This window comes from Auxenochlorella protothecoides (assembly GCF_000733215.1).
Source record: "Auxenochlorella protothecoides strain 0710 unplaced genomic scaffold scaffold89, whole genome shotgun sequence".
NCBI lineage: Eukaryota > Viridiplantae > Chlorophyta > Trebouxiophyceae > Chlorellales > Chlorellaceae > Auxenochlorella > Auxenochlorella protothecoides.
The window spans coordinates 113,866-129,767 of NW_011934129.1; the positions used below are offsets into that span (position 1 = coordinate 113,866).

Genomic DNA, 15,902 nt, shown 5'->3' on the forward strand with positions numbered 1-15,902 from the left:
GCTGGGCCACGCCGACCCCGGCGTGCAGCGCCGGGCCGCCTACCTGCTGTGCCGGCTGACAAAGGCGCTGCGCGGGCCGCTGCGCGGCGCGGCGCAGGGTGTGCTGGCCGCGCTGGCGCCGCACCTGGCGGCCATCGCAGCCTCGCCCGCGGCGGAGCTGCCGGGGCCGAAAGCCGCGCCGGGGAGGGGGCCGGGCGGCGCCGCGCTCACCGCCGTGGACGACAGGCTGTACGCCTTTGAGGCGGCTGGGCTGCTCCTGGGCCAGGAGGAGATGGAGGCGGGGGTGGAGGCCGCCTGGCTGGCCGCCGTGCTGCAGCCCCTCACGCGGCAGGTGAGATCTGTATATTTTGGGTTTCTGCTTTGGGGAGGGAGGGTGTAGTTTGTGGAAGGGAAAAGAGGACTGTGGTTCAGTCTGAGGCTTAGATGCCGGTTTGGGGGGGAGTTGGTCCTTCATGGACTCCTCCTTGTCAGCGGGGGTTTTGCCGGGAGGGGACCCACCCCCACGTTCGCTTCACAACCTGTACCCGCGAAAATCTGGAATTTCCATCAAGCCGCACGAGATGCGGCGCGAGTTTGTCAGCTGCAGGTCAACGGTTCGAGCCCGTTTGGGGCCAGGCACAATGTTTCCGGCCCCATAGCTCAGTTGGTTAGAGCGGCAGTCTAATACTTCTTATTTTCCTTTTTCCTTTGTATAAGCGTCTCATCATTACCCCTGTTCAAACCCACAGATCGAGGAGGCGCTGGGGGAGGGCCCGGGCCCGAGCAACGGCTCAGCTGCCCTGGTGCCACCAGCGCTCATGGTGCAGCAGGCGCTGGAGGGCATCACCCGCGTGGCCAAGGGATTCTCCTTGCGCCTCTGCACCGAGCTGCGCCCCGCCCTGGGTGCTGAGTTCACGCGTGAGTGCCAAAGGGGGGGTGGGAAGGGAAGTAGACGGGGTTGCGCAGGGCTGTTATGTCCATGCGCCCTGACAAGGATACCCTGGCAGGGCCCCTTCACTCGGCTTGGGAACGCCGTCCCTAGCCCCACCAATCCTATTCATCCGGGCCCATCTCAGCCCTCCTCACACCCCGCCCTCCCACTCGCACAGGGGCTCTGCGCTGCGCCATCCAGGTGCCGCGCCGGCTGCCCGGTCACCGCGCGCTGCGCGCGCGGCTGCTTTCCTTTCTCCACCGCATGGTGGAGACGCTGGGGCCCGCCTCCCTGCCCTTCATGCCCGAGGTGCTGCAGGCGTTGGTGCGCGAGGGAGCTGACGCCTGCGAGCTGGCCGACGCCCTGATCCTCCTGAACCAGCTGATGTCGCGGTTCCGGGACGGCATGGCGCCCCTGATTCGGGTGAGCGCGGCTGGTGCCTTTCGTATTTTGTGTGGGGAGGACTGCATTTCCCCGAGGGGGGGGGATTTGTGCGGAGGCCTGGCCTGGGGTATGGCGCACAGGCTGTGGCTGGGTGGGCTGTGGGGTGGCTGGATGCAGCTGCCATTCCGCGGCCAGCAGCTCCTGATGATGCGAGGAGGGTGGGGAGGAAGTGGTGCAGGGAATGACCTTGATGTTGGCCTGCATGCTCCCCATGATGTGGCCCCGCTTGCACTCCTAGCCATCCCTTGAATGCTCTCCGATCAGCGTCCCCACCCCCCCCACCCATCCCTCCAACCCCACTACATTCTTTCCAGGACATCCTGCCGGTCCTGCTTTCTTGTGTGCATGCCGTGCTGGGGCCCGACTGGGACTGGTCTGGTGCGGCTGTCCCCGGCTCGCCCCCCGCCGCGTCTGCCGAGACGGCCCGGGAAAAGGAGGAGCTGCAGCGCGCCTTCTTCGCCTGCCTGCTCTGCGTCGCCACGATGGGCCTGGCGGACCAGCTGCTCGCGGCTGGGTCTGCCACACTGGACGGCGCGCTGGGGCCCCTCCTTCAGGTGAGGTGGACGAGGAGGGGTGTTGTTGGGGATGGGAGGAAAGCGTGGGAAAGCTGGCGATGCACCATGGGCAACCTTCCCCTGGACTGTGGGGCCTGAGTTGCCAAAGTTCCATGGGCTTCAAATAAAGTTGGAATCCTCCGATAGATATCGGCACATGCAACGGACCCCCTTTAAAAACCTTGCAGGCTGGTGGAGGCCACACGGACGTCACCGTCAGGAAGACCTGCATACAGGCAAGCCGGGAAGGAGCCTGTCGTTGCCAGCTGTGCAGCGTCCTGTGCACCTTGACCCCCGCAGAGATGGGCACCTGTTGTTGCTGTGAGCCTGAGTCTGGCTTTATTCTCATGCAGAAACTACCACACCCTCGCAGACCCTGCATCGCCTGCTGAGCGTCTGGATGGAGCCCAGCAAGGAGTCTGGCGCCGCCATCACCACCTTTGCCGTCGAGAAGGTGAGGCACGGGCCTGAGCGTGGACAGACCTGGCTCGCACTGCGTGCCTCTAGACTGACCCGCTGCACTCCTTCCTGGTTCCAAGCTTGCACCCAGGCCCCCCTTTCTCTACACCCTGCTCTGCAGTTTGCTGGGGAGGTATGCCTGCGGTGCATGCTTGGGGGGCAGTCTCGACTTGACCCTGGAGACGCATCCTCCATCGGACTGCTGGCCGAGGCGGCGGCAGGTCTGCGACTGGTGGACGAGCACGCGCGGGAGGAACTAGCCCGGCACCTCCTCAGGCATGGGCTGGATAGCAGGAGTGTTTTCCTGGGTTGGACAGTGAAGGATGTTCACGGTCTGGCCTCCGAGTGCCGCTCGCCATGTTCTCCAGGAGCCAGACCGCCCCCGACCTCAGTGCCCGCTGCAGCGCGCCTGGGTCCATTCTGCAGCATGCTGCAGCCCACAGCACTTTCATTCGATCATCATATGGGAGCAATACCTTCATCATCCCCCACACACACCGCAGTTCGGTCCTTCCAAACCAGCTGGGCTGGCCGGCGGCGGCTTCCACCCAGCTCCTGCAGCTCATCGCCGACGGCGACCATAAGGTCCTACGCGATTTCCTGAGGCAGGCGCTGCAGCAGCAGCCCCGGCCTGCGGCCGCCAAGCTGGACTGAGCGGCATGGATGGTGCAAGTCTGGCACTGGACCCACACGCTGCTTCCCACTTTGGTCTACTCTGTTTGCTGAGTGCCTCTTTCGTCACCGTGCTGTCAGTTGCAATGTACACTGCGCAATGCACTCCCAACACCACCGAGGCCCCATACGTAGTGCCTTGGGTGCCTCCAAAATATGGGAGGAGCTCCCTGCAGTGCGCCGAGCACCCCGCCTGCAAATGCGCAGACGAAGGCTCGGGGGCCGCGTGATGTCAGCCCGGCACGGCCGGACTGATGACGACGCTCGACGCACCCATCCACCAGCTGCATCAGGCCGGGGCGTCGTCCAGGTAGCTCTGAACGGGCGCCGGGTCGTAGCGGCAGATGCAGTCGTACACCTTCCCGCCGAACAGCCGCTCCGCGAGGTGAGCGTTTTTGAGCATGGCCAGCTTCAGGGCGGCGCAGCGGAAGCGGGTGTGGTAGTTGGTGTGCAGCGCCCTCCCCATGCCCTCGATCACCACCAGGTCTGCGCCCACCGCCGCCTCGGCCACTTCGGCCGACACGCGGCGCAGATCCAGGCAGGGCGAGCCATGCCCGCTGCTCACGATGTACAACCTGGAAAGGGGGGGAGGGAAGAGGCGAAGGGTTTGGGGATGTTGGACGATCAGCGAGAGACGGTGCTCACCATGTGGCGCGGGTCGCAGGATCAGTCACCAACGGTGTCCTCTGTCCCCTCCTTCTCTACCAAACGCGGCCCCAGCGAGCAGTTAAGGAAGAGCACATCGACACGGCCATCACCCACCGCGGATCCTTCCACAGGGAAGGGTATGACTCCCCAAACATGCCCTTGCGCGCCGCAGTTGTGGGGGTCTCCGGCTGGTCCTCAAAATCCGTGGCGTGAGGCAGCAGCCGGCGCGGGCTAGGGTTGGTACGGACCACGGGCCGCGCCACGGTGGCGTGCCCCGACTGGCCCCTGGCCACCGGCAGCTCCTGCGCCATGGAGGACTCCGGGAGGGCGCCGGCGACGGGTGGGATGTGGCCGCCGGCGGCCGCCAGGGTGGACACCGCGGCGTCCCTGGCCGCCCGAATGATGGGGCAGGTCTCGGCAGCCCGGGCCACCACGCCCCTCAGCTCTGCGGCAGTGATGTCGTTGATGGCAGGCAGCGCATTGGCCACCATGATGACCTGGCAGCGGGGGGGAAAGTGAGGGAGAAGCGAGATCGTCGTGCGCGTGAGAAAGTGAAACCTGGGGCATGACACACGTTGCTCGTGTCGCGAATGCACGGTGCACCCCTGGCACCGCCGGGGATGCTCCCCACCTCTGCGCCCAGACGCAGGAACTCCCGTGCCAGGGGAATCATGCCGAGGACGATGTCGGCGCCAGCGTTGTCCACAAACATCAGCACACGCTTGAAAGGGGGTGAGCTCTTGGGGGCTGCAGGTGTGGCAATGGGGTGCAAAGGTTGAGGAGGGGAAGTGGTGGTGGCACAGATGCCTTCTTGCTGCTGCTCCTGCATGCGCGGGAGCGCCATGTTTCGATGATGACAGTGCTTTGTGTACTCCAGTAGACCCACCCCTGACGAGGCCTGCTTCATCTGACCTTGATGCAGCCAGGTAAGAACCACACCAGGCCCTTGCCGCACCCCAGCTCACCGGCTCCCCCCCGGTGGCCGTCTCCGACGTCGGAGGCCGCGCTGGTGCTGAACCAGGCGGCAGCAAAGGCGTCATAGTTGTCCACGTGCCACGGCCGCTGACTCAGCTTAGTGCGGGCCTGGAAGGGCAGATGGGGCGTGAAGAAGATCGATGGGCAACGGCCCCCAGAGGGCTGCCGTGCCAGTCAGAGCCGGGCATCGACGGCATGACTCTGTGTTGTAGTCCCGATGCATGACATCGTCTTGCATGCACTTCCATACACACCATCACAGCTCAATGCATGCTTTCGATTCCGATGGACCCAAGCCTCTGACCTGTCGGTACATCTCCAGGATCGTGGCATTCTGGTACAGGTCGACGCAGGCCTTGGCTCCCCAGTCAAAGATGTTGGCCGCCAGGGATCCCTGGGAGGGGTGGAGCGAACGAGTTTGTGTGAGGGCCGCATGCATGCTCGCATCTTCACCATGAAGATGAGATGATTGTGGACAGAGCATGACATAAAAACATCCCTGCAATGCGTCATACCAAGGAAGCGCCCTGATGAGAAAGCTCCTCACCCTCAGCATCCTCGACACCCTGCTACCCACCTGAATCAGGGCCAGGAGTCGCTCAGGGCCGTCCAGCTTGTCCACCTCATCCAGGAGGTCTGGCAGGGCCTCCAGGGCTGCAGCATTCTCCCGCTCCTTATCCATCCTGTTGGCCAGAGTTCATGAGGTCGTGTTTGGAGTGGGACTTGGTTGCGCCTCGGCAAGACACTACATGCGTGGATTACACTTTAAGCGCTGACGCTATATGATATCCATCAAAATGTTGCCCCCCTCGCCCCCAAGACATCTCCCAAACCCACATTTCCTCAAACCCCACCCCCAGGCAAAAAGTCGCCGCAACCCTGCCCGCACACCTGTAGACGTCCTCGAACCCAAACTCTCGCAGGCACTCCTCCCGCAGCTCAAACAGGTCGGCCAGTCCCAGTTGGCCGTATGCCCCCGGCTCGGCGCTCAGCCGCCGGAGGTGCATGTCCAGCACCCGTCCAAAGGTCGAAGCCCTTCGCAGCGAGTCTGGGTTAGAGGCGTGGATGGGAAGGGTTGCTCCGGGACCGCCGTTGTTTTTGTGGCCGGGACCTGCCAGCCCATCTGTAGGCCTGACCAGGGTCGCACATGTAGATTCCGTAGTAGGTGTCCACGGTCACCACCCCACCACCCACCTGAGGTGTTGCCCTCGCTGGCGGCAGCCTTCTCGACGACGGTGGGGATGCCCTGCATCAGGACCTCGATCCAGTACGACATTTCCTCAGGGTCATTGTTGATGTCTGTGGTGCTGGGATCATACTGCAGCGGGGAGGGACAGAGGAGGACTTGGCTGCATGAAAGGAAGTCTGTCCAGGGCAAGGGCATTCCTCATCTTGAGTTCACGAGCTCATGCTCAGGATGCTGGGCCAGGTCTGGAGAAGTCCTGACCAGCAGTGAGTTGCACGCAGGCTGAGAAGGGCAATGTCGAGCTGCCACTCAGCCACAGCCCGGTAACCCCCCCCGGGTGACCCACCCATTCACCTTGATCCGGGGGTCCAGCAGGGGGAAAGGCTGGGAGGAGGGGGTGTACTGCAGCACGCCCACATTCAGGCTGATGTGGGGCTGGCTCCCCAGCCGCGACAGCAGTGCCTCGCTGTTTTGGGGACTCTCCCGTGACAGCAGCTTGTTGGAAGAACGGCCGGAGCGATACAGGCGAGGCTGTTGGAGGGCCCTGGAAGAGAGACATTGAGAGGTTGTACTCAGTTGATGGCGGGAGGGAGCACACCTGGCTGCTTGCAATGGAGATGCATGCGCACTGTGAGCCATGATGTCAGCGCAAACAACCTCCAGTCCCCCTCCACCCCTCGGCCGCAAAGGGTTCCCCATTTTGTGCCCGGCTCGCCGGCAGGAATCCCTCGTCCCCCCACTCCCCCTCCCCCGCCGCCTCACTGCTCATGCTCTGTTTTGGCGGTTTCCGTGATGGGCTGTGCGGCCGCAATGAACTTCTCCACCCATGTGACCTTGTCAGATAGGCTGCCGATGGCCGGACCTCGAACCTCGCCGCCCGTGACGGGCGCACCCACCGTGAATCTCTCAACGAAGCAGGCCTGGGCCTGCATGGGCGGGCACATGAGTGCGGATTCTGGAGGTTGAAAGGTGGAATCACCGACCCACACACAGCCACAAGAGACGACGTAGGGTGTGCCTGTGTGTGCACATGGCAATGGGGCATGGCAAGAGCATCCCAAGAGTGCAAATTCCACGGCCAGCCAGGATGAGCCCCTGTACCACACTGTCAAACTCCCAACCCCCCTCTCACTCCCACCCTTTCCTCACCTCGCTCGCGCTGGCGGAGCCGTCGAAAATCTGCAGGCTGGGGACCTTCAGGTATGCGCCCACGGCCCCCAGGAAGCCCTCGTGACGCAGGAACTTGGCGCTCATCTCGCCCTTGGACCAGAACTGGATGGCAAAGGAGATTGTGTCCATCGTGTAGGGGTGGCCCCGGATGAAGAAGCCGCCAAAATAGATGCGCGGCAGGTTGTACCTGGGTGGGGCGGGGTGGAGGAGAGGGAGAGAGTGAGGGAAAGCGGCTTGGGCAGTCGCTGGTGACATGCAGTGAACGTATAGAGTGGTATTCGAGTGAGGAAAGAGTGGAGGTGAACCTAGACAAAGGCACGCCAGCTGCCGGCAAGACACATGAAGCCTTGCATCCTCTAGAGTGTATTACCCCACCCACCCAGTGTGACGCACCGCTTGGCGTTCAGATAAGCCAGCTGCCCTATGTTGTAGGAGATCATGCGACACAGGGACATGGCTATGTCTGCTGGGTTATAGTCGGATGGCTCCTGCAAGCAAAAGGGCAGCACAGAGGACGGAAACGGCTGGGTCACTAATGCAGGTGCATGACAGGCCATCTAGGGGTGCCCACCTCAGTCATTCAGGCAGAGCACACCAGCACATAGCTAGGGAGGGAACCAGCACAAAGTCACGGACGTGAAGCTTCCTGCTCTTGCAAGCTCAGCAGAGTACACGAGCAGCGGTGGTCCTGCAGCCCGCAGCAGAAGAAAGCAGGAACCCCCACTCACCATGCTGGTGTTGATGACTTTGCCAAAGGACGATGCAATCGTGTTGGCCGACAGGCCGATGCCAGTGTAGTCCCGCCCCCCGTAGATGTCGCCCACAAGCATGTCCACCTGTCGCAGTGTTTCGAGCCGGAGGGGTGGGTCGTGCTGATTGTTCCCACGCTGGTTTGGGCATGACTACCCCACCTTGGGCCTGAGGGGGGCCAAACACCTTGGATGGCAGGCAACAGGCCCCCAGCACCCTGTGCAATGGCTGGCTCAGCAGCATCGATCACAGTCCTCACATTGGAGTTGTCGCCCTGGCTGGAAAGGGTGAGGATGTCGTCGAAATTGTTGACCCCAGTCAGCAACCGGCACAGGCCCCAGAAGGTACCTCCCCCGACGTTTGTCCCTGGGCAGGGGTCGGGGACAAGCAATGGGGGACCCGCAAAGGTGGGCAGCTGGAGGGAGATGCGCACCTGGGACGCAGCATGTGCAGGCATTCGCTGGTGCTGGAATATCCTTCCCTCTCAACATAATGAAACTGCAAGCAGCCGCTGAAGCCGCCCTCAGCAGCACCTTGAGCGCCTGTGCTCACCTGACACTCGGGTGTACTTGCCCTCGCCATCCACTTTGACCATGCTCACGCCACTCCCGATGTTGACGAGGAGGTAGGGATACAGGTCTGCGGCACGTTGTGTGAGTTCTGTGTCGAAAACTGCAGTGCACATGCAAGCATGGCCAAGGCGGCACCCAACCCATTGACCCGTACTCATCACCTGGGCCGGTCTCCTCAAAGATCATCTGCTGGTTTTCGTACATGAAAGCCTCGTGCCGGACTGCGGAGTGGAGTGGAGAGCTCGGAACGGTCTTGGCACCGATGGGGCATACTCATAGGCTGCAGAATAATCAATGGCATGTCCTCTCGAACCCCATGTACCGATGCATGCAGACTTGAGGCTCAACAGCGAGCTGTGTCACCTGCTTTCAGTAGAAAGTTGCAGCCCTCCACCAGGCAGCTCATCTCGTCTTCTCGCTCCAGGATCAAACCCAGTCGCTCCTTGAATCTCTGTAGGAGAAGAATAGCTGGAGGTATCTGAGAAGGTGCTGCCACGCATAAGCATCACATGCTGGGAATCTATTAGGGTTGATAGTCCATGCATGCCCAACCAGAAGCCAGCAGCCTCAACTTCCAGGATCCAGGTTTGCTCCATCCTCAATGCACCCTCTGAATGAACACTCTACCTCTGCATACTTGAAGGCCCCCCCTCCTGTGGCCTTCACCCTCATGGGCTCATTGCCGCCATTGGAGCGGTGCAGGCGTTTGGCCTCCATGAAGTCCATGCACTCCTCAATCTTTGAGCTTTCAAATTTTACGAAGTGCAGCTTGCCTGGGGTGGGGATTGAGCAGGCTGTGTTATAGGCCACCAGGATCAGAAGAAGGCAGGAAATGCAGCCAGTTGCTGCATATCCCTCGACTCCTGCCATGCCGAGGGCGCAGTTGCCGACTCAGCGTGCAAATTGCATAACACCATCCCACATCTGTGTCCATGTCGCCTGGAATGCATCCAATCATGGTTCTCACCCCCAGCGCTACTGCTGGCGTCTGAGCTCCCTTTGGTGAAGTAGACAAGCTTGATGAGGGAGCCGCCTGCGATCAGAGCACCGCAGGATCGAGGTTTATTCGACTGGCCTGCCGAATACCCTCTTGGAGTGGCACACCAGCTAGCAAGGCCATGCACCTGCAAGAAGAAACCCTTGAAATACACAATGATGAGTCAAAATCGCAGGGGCCCTACCTATGTCCAGCGCAATGTGGCCCACATACTCATTCTGATGAGGCAGGAGGATCAGGGGAGCGTCCCGTCGCCTTTGGGTCCCTGATATGGTATGGGTTCCCAGGTGGGAAGGAGGCACGGATGGGTACTCCAGCAGCAGGGATCCAAGGTCAAGGCGCAGGCAGCATGCATTGCGCATGTGCCTGGCAGCCTCGTCCGCAGGCTGAAGGATATTAATTCGCAGCACACCTGACTCAGCGCTGGGCGCTTCCTGGCTGATGCAAGCATCCGTGAGGTCCAGGGTGGAAGGGGAGGCAGTCTTCATGCCAACCTGGGCCTCATGCCCTTCCTCCACAAGCGCAGACTGCAGGGACATAGCACCACTCGGTCCCGAGATTCCCACGATAGTGTGGAAGATTGCTGGTAGGATCACGGTGGTTATGTGCCCGGCAGCTATGTTGAGCTCGTGGCCATCCGCAGGGCGTGGCCTCGCTGACACGGAAGACAAATAATTAATCGACAATTTAATGGGCGTTCGTGATAGATTTCTTACGGTCGTGGATCCACCCAAACCGGTTTCCCCGGCATGGTGCGCTTGCGTAGAAGTGGAGTCCACGTCGGACATTCTGTGTCCGGGAGTGTTCATAATTCCTTTCCACGGCAGAGATTGATCACCTTCACAGGACCATTCCCTGGGTTAAGAACACCCACTGGGATCCCAATACATTTGCTCATCGCGCACTTGGAGAAATATCTCAGCCGGGCCTGCTTTCCGGGACCCTGTCACCCTCGACGGGTAAGGGTTGCGCCCCAGCCTCTTCCTCACACAACTGCCTCCAAGAGGAAGTAAACAAGATAATTTGAACCCCAAAAGCTTGTTCCCGCTTCGCTCGAGCCCTGAGGCTGTTCGGGAGGCAGTGGCGTTACCAGCGGAGCCACAATGACAGGCAAGGAGTCGGTCTACGACGACCTGGGTGTAGCTCATCCACGTGCGGCGTCGAAATTCATACTCTTTTGTCACCACCCCTTCCGTCTACTCCTGCCTCAGTGCGACCACCTCCACCGAAACCGTGGGAGCGAAAGGCTGGCGTGACCTCGGCTGAGGGCGGGGCTCCCAAGCCTTGGGACAAGCCCCTCGGCGCTGAGACCACGGTCGTCTCCGCTTCCGGGGAGGTGTCTACTGCAGCTCCGGGCAGCAGCACACTCCCCGGCGTGGGCGCCCCTCCCGCCCGACCTTGGGAAGCCCCGTCCTCGGGACCCGTGTCCACCAGCTATGGCGCTCCAGGCAATGCCATGACAGGGTATGGCAGTGGGAGCATGTACAGCCGGTGAGTGATCGAGCCCCACGGATTAGTTGTTGTTCGGGTACCACTCTCCTAGATGCATGCTTACTGATTGGCCACGGTATGTATCGTACTGACATGGTCCAAGCGGGCATGGCTGTGCTCGCAGGGTGACGAAGCGAGGACAACCCCTCTGACAAACATACATACCAATCTCCCTCCCTCAGACCTGCCTACGGTGGCGTCAATTCCGGCGGCATGTACGGCAGCGGCGGCGCCTACAGCACGACAGGCGGCATGTATGGCGCCTCGCCCTACGGCGGGGCGGGCATGGGCTCCTACGGTGGCTCCTACGGCTCAGGCGGCATGTATGGCAGCTCCTATGGCGCCGGCAGCATGTACGGCCGGCCCGCCGGCGCCGGCATGTACGGCGCGGGCGGCGGCATGTACGGTGCGGGCGGCGGCATGTATGGCGGCGGCATGTATGGCCAGGGCGGCGGCATGTACGGCCAGCCGGGCCTGCTGGGCGGCGGCCCTGTGGACCCCAACAACCCGCACGCCCCGCCCCAGCCCCCCTCCGGCTGGCAGGCCATGCTGGCGGGGCTGGGGGGGGCCTCATGCACTTCTTCGGCCGCCTCTCCTTCCTCGTGGACGAGAACGCGCACGCCGTCCACTTCTTCGTCTCGGCCCTGCTCCAGCTGCTGGACCGCGCGGGGTCGCTGTACGGCGAGCTGGCGCGCTTCATCCTCCGCATCCTGGGCGTACGGCGCGCCAAGAAGGCGGGCCAGGCCCTGGTGGCTGCGTCGGGGCCGGGCCAGCCGCCGCTGCCGCTCGGGGCACCGGCTGCGCCCAAGCCCCTGCCCGCCGCCGCCTCTGCAGCAGGCGGCGCTCCCTGGGACAGCGTGTGGAAGAAGCAGGACTGAGGTGGGGTGCGTTGATGCCCCCCATTCGATTCGCACCTGCTTCACCATCTGCAGCCGGTTTGTGTCCGGTGCCTTTTGGCTACATGTTCAGGAGATTAAAGTAGTTGTGCCTGCAAGTGGCATTGTGGACTTGCATCCTGTAGCAATCTCAAGGCTGCGCAATCTGAATGAGCATCAGTGGGTTTGCAAAGCGTCTGTCGAGGGACTGGAGGACAGGTGCCATGCACACTTGAACAGATGGTCAACTGTCAGAAAGGAGGGACCAGAGGGTATCTCTTGCTTGTCTACCATATGTGCGAATATGTGTTGAATCAAACTCGCTTCAAATGGGCCAGTTCTGGGACTCCCGAGATGGACGTTATTCTGATCTCAGCCCACCCACACCTCTCGGCTGGCAGACGCAAATCCGGATTCCGTGCGGAAGTTGCAAAGTGGGGTTTCTGAGGAGCAGGCGCCCGCACCTCGAGACTCAAAGGATGGTGTGCGTTTGGCACAGATCAGGGCTCCGGTGCAGTGATAGAACCATCTCCGACCAGGCATGCTGTGATCAGGGGCCCAACAGCCATGTCCCCCATGACTTGCCGTCATGGGCTGCCCAAGCGACCACCCAGCCACGCCTTCCCACTCTGCGGCACCAGCCCAGTGCCTCACCTCGCCTCGAATCCCAGACCATATATAATGCGGAGTAAATGCCATCACCACCGCCCGCCTGCGGCGTTGGGGGGCCAGGACGAGGGAGCGGCCGGCAGCGTCCGGTCCCCACCCACCCCAAGGCCTGCACGCAGCTCGCGCCACTCCCCCGCCCTGCAGCGCGTGCTGTCCGAGCCCGGGCTGGAGGTCCCCGGCGGCGGAGACCCATCCAAGTACCTGGCCACCCAGGAGGCCTTCTGGAAGGCAATGCGGCGGCGGGGCCCCAAGCCCAGGGCGCCCACCGTCGTCAGGACCACGCAGATGCAGTATCGCGCCCCCGTGGACTACGACGTGGCGGTGGCGGGGGGCACCCTCGGCATCTTCCTGGCAACCGCCCTGCAGGTACATGTGTTGTGGACTTTTCTTTTCTGAGGGTGGGGGAGGGGGCTCGTCTGCCAGGCGTGCCTGCCAGGCAGCGCAGGGGGTCCCACTCAATCCATCGCCTACCACACGCCACGCTGGTGCTGGGACCCCGGCCATGCTCTTGGGGCTCTGCGCGCCTTATGCGCCCTGTGAAGGACCATCGTCCACAGCCCCCCTCGCCCCACCTCCCCCCTCAACCCCCAGCTGCGGGGCCTGCGGGTGGCGGTGGTGGAGCGCGGCCGCGTCCAGGGCCGGACGCAGGAGTGGAACATCAGCCGCGCGGAGGTCGCGACGCTGGTGGGCACAGGGGTTCTGACACGGAAGGAGCTGGAGGAGGCCATCGCGTCGGAGTTCAACCCGACGCGCGTGGCGCTGCACGGCGCGGCGCCCATCGAGGTGCGCGATGTGCTCAACGTCGGCGTCTGCCCCGCCACGGCCGTGGACCGCGCGCGGCGCCGCTTCGAGGCGGCGGGCGGCGTCGTGCTGGAGGGGGCCACCGTGCGTGGCGCAGTCGTGCACCCCAACGCAGTGGTGCTGGAGACTGCGGCGACGCGGAGTGGGACTGTGGCCGCGAGCAGTGGGGGCGGGGACCCGGGCAGCGACCACGGCCGGGGCGCCCCGAGCGGCGCGCAGACGGCGTCAGATGGGCGCCCATCGGACGCCGTCCAGACATCGGTCCGGCGCCCACCCGCTCCCGCCGCCGGCGCCCCCGGCAGCTCCCCACCCCGCCCCGTGGCCGCGTCGCTCCTCATAGACACGATGGGGCACTGGAGCCCCATCGTGGCGCAGCTGCGCCGCGGCGCGCGCCCCGACCGCGTGGTCATGGTGGTGGGCGGCTGCGTGGATGGCGTGCCCCCCGCCGCCAACGTTGCGGGGGACCTGCTGGCCACGCTGGGCGACGCCGCGGACGACATGCAGCTGTTCTGGGAGGCCTTCCCCGCGCGCGACGGCGGCCGTACGCTCTACGCCTTTGCCTACCTGGACGCGCACCCCGACCGCCCCAGCTTTGAGGCCATGCTGGACCGCTACCTGGACGGCATCCCTGCCTACCAGGGCGTGGCGCTGGAGGAGCTGCGCTTCAAGCGCCTCCTCCTCGCCGCATTCCCCTGCTACCCCGACGCCAGCCCCCTCAAGCCAGGCTTCGACCGTATCCTCCAGGTGGGGGGGGGAGTGAGATACTGGATGTAAAAAGGGTTGTAGGTATCGCGAGTGGCACCTTGCTGCCCGTTATCGTTCGATGGCCCTGCTGAAGGTCTGCGAGCCGGGAGCACGCCTTCCTGGTGCACGACTTCCTGGAGCAGCTGACGCTCGTAACCGCCGCTCTGCGGGGCCTTGCATGCTGTACACATGCATACATGAATATATATGTATGGATGTCCACGGAGAACACCTCCCATCCCCAACCCCATTCAAAGGCAGAAACTGATCCCCCACCCCCTCACCAAACAAAAAAACACACTCCCTCGCACTCTGCCCAGGTGGGAGACGCGGCGGCGTCCCAGTCGCCCCTCTCCTTCGGTGGCTTCGGCAGCATGCTGCGCCACCTGCCTCGCCTGACCCAGGGCGTGGAGCAGGCGGTGCGCAGCGATAGCCTCTCCCGCGGCGCGCTGGGCTGGCTGCAGCCCTCCTCCCCCACCCTATCCAGCGCCTGGTTGTTCCAGGGGGCCATGGCCCCCCGCATCGGCCAGCTGGCGCGGCCGGGGTCGCGTCCCGGCGCGCCCCTTCGGGGCCCCGGCTGGCTGCCCCCGGACCACGTCAATCGCCTGCTGCGCTGCGCCTTTGGTGTGCTGCAGTGGCTGGGGCCCTGGGCGCTGCGCCCCTTCCTCCAGGACACGCTGCTCTTCCTGCCGCTGTCGGCGACCATGGCGGGCATGGCCCTGCGCGACCCCGGCACCATCCTGCGCGTCGTGCGCCAGCTGGGGCCCTGGGAGGTGCTGAGTTGGGCGCGGCACTACCTCGCCCTGGGCCTGGCCACTCTGCTGGATGCCCTGCTCTGGCCCCTGCGTGGGCAGCTGCAGGGCAGCTACCGCTGGAGGCGCGTGCTGGACGCGGTGCACTGGGGGTCGGGGGCCGACTACCACGACCACTGATGCAGGGAGGGTGGGGGCTGTGCGGGTGGGCAGGCCACTGTCACCACTGCAATCTGCTGTAAAGGCAGGAATCGGCAGGCGGTCATCATATAGAGGCAATGTAACATGGGAGAGCCTTGTTGGGCAGCCCGCGGCGGTCCTGCCAAGTTGGGGACTGGCTTTGCTTGGGACTAATACCCCGCATGCCGGACTGCCACGTGCCCACCTCAATCCAATGACACAGCAGTGCCGCAGACCCTGCAAATTGTGAAGCGGGATCCCTGTCGCTCAACAGGTTGGAGACGCCTCCTCCCTCCGCCCGCCCTAAATAACTCTTGCGTGCACTGCACCGGATGCTTGCTGTTCAATGTGAGCATACAGAGGAAAACTCGGTGTCGACCAAGCATGGGGCTCTCCTTGCCCAGGAGGGGCCTCCAGAGCAGCAGCCGGCAGGGGCAGAGGGCGGGTCCTGGCGGCAGGGCTGCCGCGATAATTGAGCAGGTGTTCCGCCGCTCCATCTTTTACGTGCTGCCAGGGATGGATGTGACGTTGGGCTCGTTCCCTCGGCTGCCTGCCAGCGTCTGGTCTACCAGCTTTGCGGCGACCTCCTCCGCATGCCGGGTGTGAGCCGCCGCCGGCCGCCCCGCCGCAGCCGCCTCCTCCTCCTCGCGCACGTCCTGGATCTCCCCATGCCGTAGCTGCCCCACGATGATGCGCACGATGAGGTACGACCTGGCATAATGAATTGTGTTGCGGGGATGGTGTGTGTGTGTGTGTTTATTGGAGGCAAGGACAGAGAGAAAGGTAGGGGGGGGGGGGGGTCCAGGCCCGCGCTTCAAAGCAGCACGATTCAAGGCAGAGTCCCCATCGGCTGCAGCAATCGCAGGTGACAACTCCCGTGCTGGATCCTGCCAATCCCCAGACACTTCATCCACTCGGCCATATGCCCCGCCTCATGCTCACCAGTACATGTGGAGGACCAGGAGGAAGATGAGGAACCCGTTGAGGATGGAATAGTGCGGCTCGATGTTGACGTCAAACACCCTTCCATAGTGCTGCAGAGATGGGAGAAAT

At 63.3% G+C, this 15,902-nt stretch overlaps 5 protein-coding genes across 5 annotated transcripts in view; 3 read left to right on the forward strand and 2 right to left on the reverse strand.

The window, feature by feature from the left end:
• The window catches only part of F751_6443 (Exportin-T), a gene marked incomplete at both ends in the record, with an annotated part of 5,962 nt that extends 2,941 nt beyond the window's left edge, over positions 1 to 3,021 (forward strand). The window contains 7 exons of the mRNA XM_011397498.1: positions 29 to 331; positions 729 to 897; positions 1,089 to 1,333; positions 1,669 to 1,908; positions 2,282 to 2,362; positions 2,489 to 2,500; positions 2,890 to 3,021. Coding sequence (XP_011395800.1) covers positions 29 to 331; positions 729 to 897; positions 1,089 to 1,333; positions 1,669 to 1,908; positions 2,282 to 2,362; positions 2,489 to 2,500; positions 2,890 to 3,021 — 1,182 coding nt within the window. The remainder of the gene's footprint in view (positions 1 to 28; positions 332 to 728; positions 898 to 1,088; positions 1,334 to 1,668; positions 1,909 to 2,281; positions 2,363 to 2,488; positions 2,501 to 2,889) is intronic.
• Positions 3,022 to 3,328: 307 nt separating this feature from the next.
• Positions 3,329 to 9,825, reverse strand: F751_6444 (Pantothenate kinase 2; the record flags this gene model as incomplete). Its single annotated transcript, XM_011397499.1, has 21 exons — positions 3,329 to 3,614; positions 3,802 to 4,184; positions 4,319 to 4,434; positions 4,653 to 4,770; positions 4,967 to 5,056; positions 5,240 to 5,345; positions 5,554 to 5,710; positions 5,857 to 5,980; positions 6,203 to 6,392; positions 6,611 to 6,774; positions 6,998 to 7,205; positions 7,412 to 7,506; positions 7,747 to 7,854; positions 8,028 to 8,134; positions 8,321 to 8,407; positions 8,502 to 8,561; positions 8,704 to 8,791; positions 8,968 to 9,113; positions 9,308 to 9,373; positions 9,522 to 9,602; positions 9,750 to 9,825. The coding sequence occupies 21 exons, from the start codon at positions 9,823 to 9,825 to the stop codon at positions 3,329 to 3,331; spliced, it is 2,856 nt and encodes a 951-aa protein (XP_011395801.1).
• Positions 9,826 to 10,793: 968 nt separating this feature from the next.
• On the forward strand, positions 10,794 to 11,706 carry F751_6445 (Peroxisomal membrane protein 13; the record flags this gene model as incomplete). Its single annotated transcript, XM_011397500.1, has 3 exons — positions 10,794 to 10,828; positions 11,011 to 11,126; positions 11,372 to 11,706. The coding sequence occupies 3 exons, from the start codon at positions 10,794 to 10,796 to the stop codon at positions 11,704 to 11,706; spliced, it is 486 nt and encodes a 161-aa protein (XP_011395802.1).
• Positions 11,707 to 12,270: 564 nt separating this feature from the next.
• F751_6446 (hypothetical protein) lies at positions 12,271 to 14,849 on the forward strand (the record flags this gene model as incomplete). Its single annotated transcript, XM_011397501.1, has 3 exons — positions 12,271 to 12,738; positions 12,964 to 13,917; positions 14,238 to 14,849. The coding sequence occupies 3 exons, from the start codon at positions 12,271 to 12,273 to the stop codon at positions 14,847 to 14,849; spliced, it is 2,034 nt and encodes a 677-aa protein (XP_011395803.1).
• A 500-nt stretch (positions 14,850 to 15,349) lies between these two features.
• Positions 15,350 to 15,902, reverse strand: part of F751_6447 (LAG1 longevity assurance-like protein 2) — a gene marked incomplete at both ends in the record, with an annotated part of 4,241 nt that continues 3,688 nt past the window's right edge. Inside the window, 3 exons of the mRNA XM_011397502.1 lie at positions 15,350 to 15,436; positions 15,503 to 15,560; positions 15,792 to 15,883. Of these exons, the coding sequence (XP_011395804.1) occupies positions 15,350 to 15,436; positions 15,503 to 15,560; positions 15,792 to 15,883 (237 nt within the window). The remainder of the gene's footprint in view (positions 15,437 to 15,502; positions 15,561 to 15,791; positions 15,884 to 15,902) is intronic.